The sequence below is a fragment of the Plasmodium reichenowi genome (genome assembly GCF_001601855.1).
Source record: "Plasmodium reichenowi strain SY57 chromosome Unknown, whole genome shotgun sequence".
In the NCBI taxonomy this organism is placed as follows: Eukaryota; Apicomplexa; class Aconoidasida; order Haemosporida; family Plasmodiidae; genus Plasmodium; species Plasmodium reichenowi.
In genome coordinates this window covers 1-1,539 of record NW_017962369.1, presented here as the reverse complement: position 1 = coordinate 1,539, position 1,539 = coordinate 1, and the positions used below count along the sequence as shown (strand labels likewise).

Sequence of the window (1,539 nt, the reverse complement as noted above, 5' to 3'; positions counted from 1 at the left end):
TTAAATTTAAGTTCCTTTCATGTTAAAATAAAAAAAATGAAATAATAAATAGGAATGTAAATATGATATGTTATAAAAATGTTTTTTTTTTTTTTTTTTTTTAATAAAATAATATACATTTATATTATAACATATATACATATATATATATATATATATATATATATATATATTTATTTATTTATTTATTTATATAATATATACGTGTTAATGTATACTTATAAAGTTCCCACTGTTATACATTTTTATTTGCATTATTAATATAATCTATTAACGATTCGGTAGTTGGTTTGAATGCTTTTTGTCCCTTTTTCCAGTTTATTGGACAAACTTCTCCACTTGTATCAACATGAATAATTGAATCTATAGTTCTTAAAACTTCCTGTACATTTCTACCTATTGGTAAATCATTAACGGTTTGATGTCTTACACATCCATTTTTATCAATAATAAATAAACCTCTTAGAGCAAAAGAATTATCATAAAGTACATTATAATTTTTAGAAATGTCTTTATTTATATCTGAAACTAAAGTAAATTCCACATTTCCAATTCCTCCTTTTTCAATAGGCATATTTTTCCATGCTAAATGACTATATACTGAATCTACGGATATACCTAATAACTCTACATTTTTATTTTCAAAATCTTTTATATGCTTATTGAATTCAATTATTTCTGTTGGACATACGAAGGTATAGTTTAATGGATAAAATAACAAACAACAGTATTTCTGACCTATAAAAGAGGAAAGGTCAACATTTATTATTTCATTATTTTTATTTAATCCTTGAGCTGTGAAATTATAAGCCTTCTTTGTCACTAGCGAAAAGGATCTTCTTGAATTCCCGAAAAAATTGCTCCTGCACAGTTTTTTTAAAAACATTATATAAAAGTAATGTAATATATGAATATTTTAAACAATAAATATATAAATATAAATATAAATATATATATAAATATAAATATATATATTCTTTAAAATTAAATAATTAATCGGATATTTTTAATATTATTTTTATTATATTTCATTTGTATTATTATTTCATTTGTATTATTATTTCATTTGTATTATTATTTTATTTCATGTTATGATTTTTTTGTTTTTTTTATTGGTTGGCATAAAATTTGCATGCAAAGCATTTCTTCTTATATATATATTTATTTTTATCATATTTGTATATACGAATACAAAAGAAAAATATCATATTACACAATTTAAATGTTAAAGGGAAAAAGTTAGGAAAATATATATTTATGCATATAATAAGTATGTATACTTATTTTATATTATTTTATTTTGATATTATTTTATTTTTATTTTTTTATTATTTTATTTTTTTTTAAATATGGGGAACCTATTTCGTTATTAATGCACATTGACTCAAACATATATTTATTAATTATAAGTAATATATAAAAATATAATCTTATATTATTTTATATTTATAATAAGATTTATACAATGTTTTTTTTTTTTTTTTTTTTTATCTTTCTTTTTTTTTATAAAAATTAAGATTGATTTTATGTTGTATATTA

General features: G+C 18.3%; 1 protein-coding gene across 1 annotated transcript; it reads right to left on the bottom strand.

Annotated features, from left to right (window-relative positions):
* Positions 1–235: 235 nt before the first annotated feature.
* On the bottom strand, positions 236–886 carry PRSY57_0017400 (thioredoxin peroxidase 2; the record flags this gene model as incomplete). Its single annotated transcript, XM_012908570.2, has 1 exon — positions 236–886. The coding sequence occupies one exon, from the start codon at positions 884–886 to the stop codon at positions 236–238; it is 651 nt and encodes a 216-aa protein (XP_012764024.2).
* Positions 887–1,539: the final 653 nt, after the last annotated feature.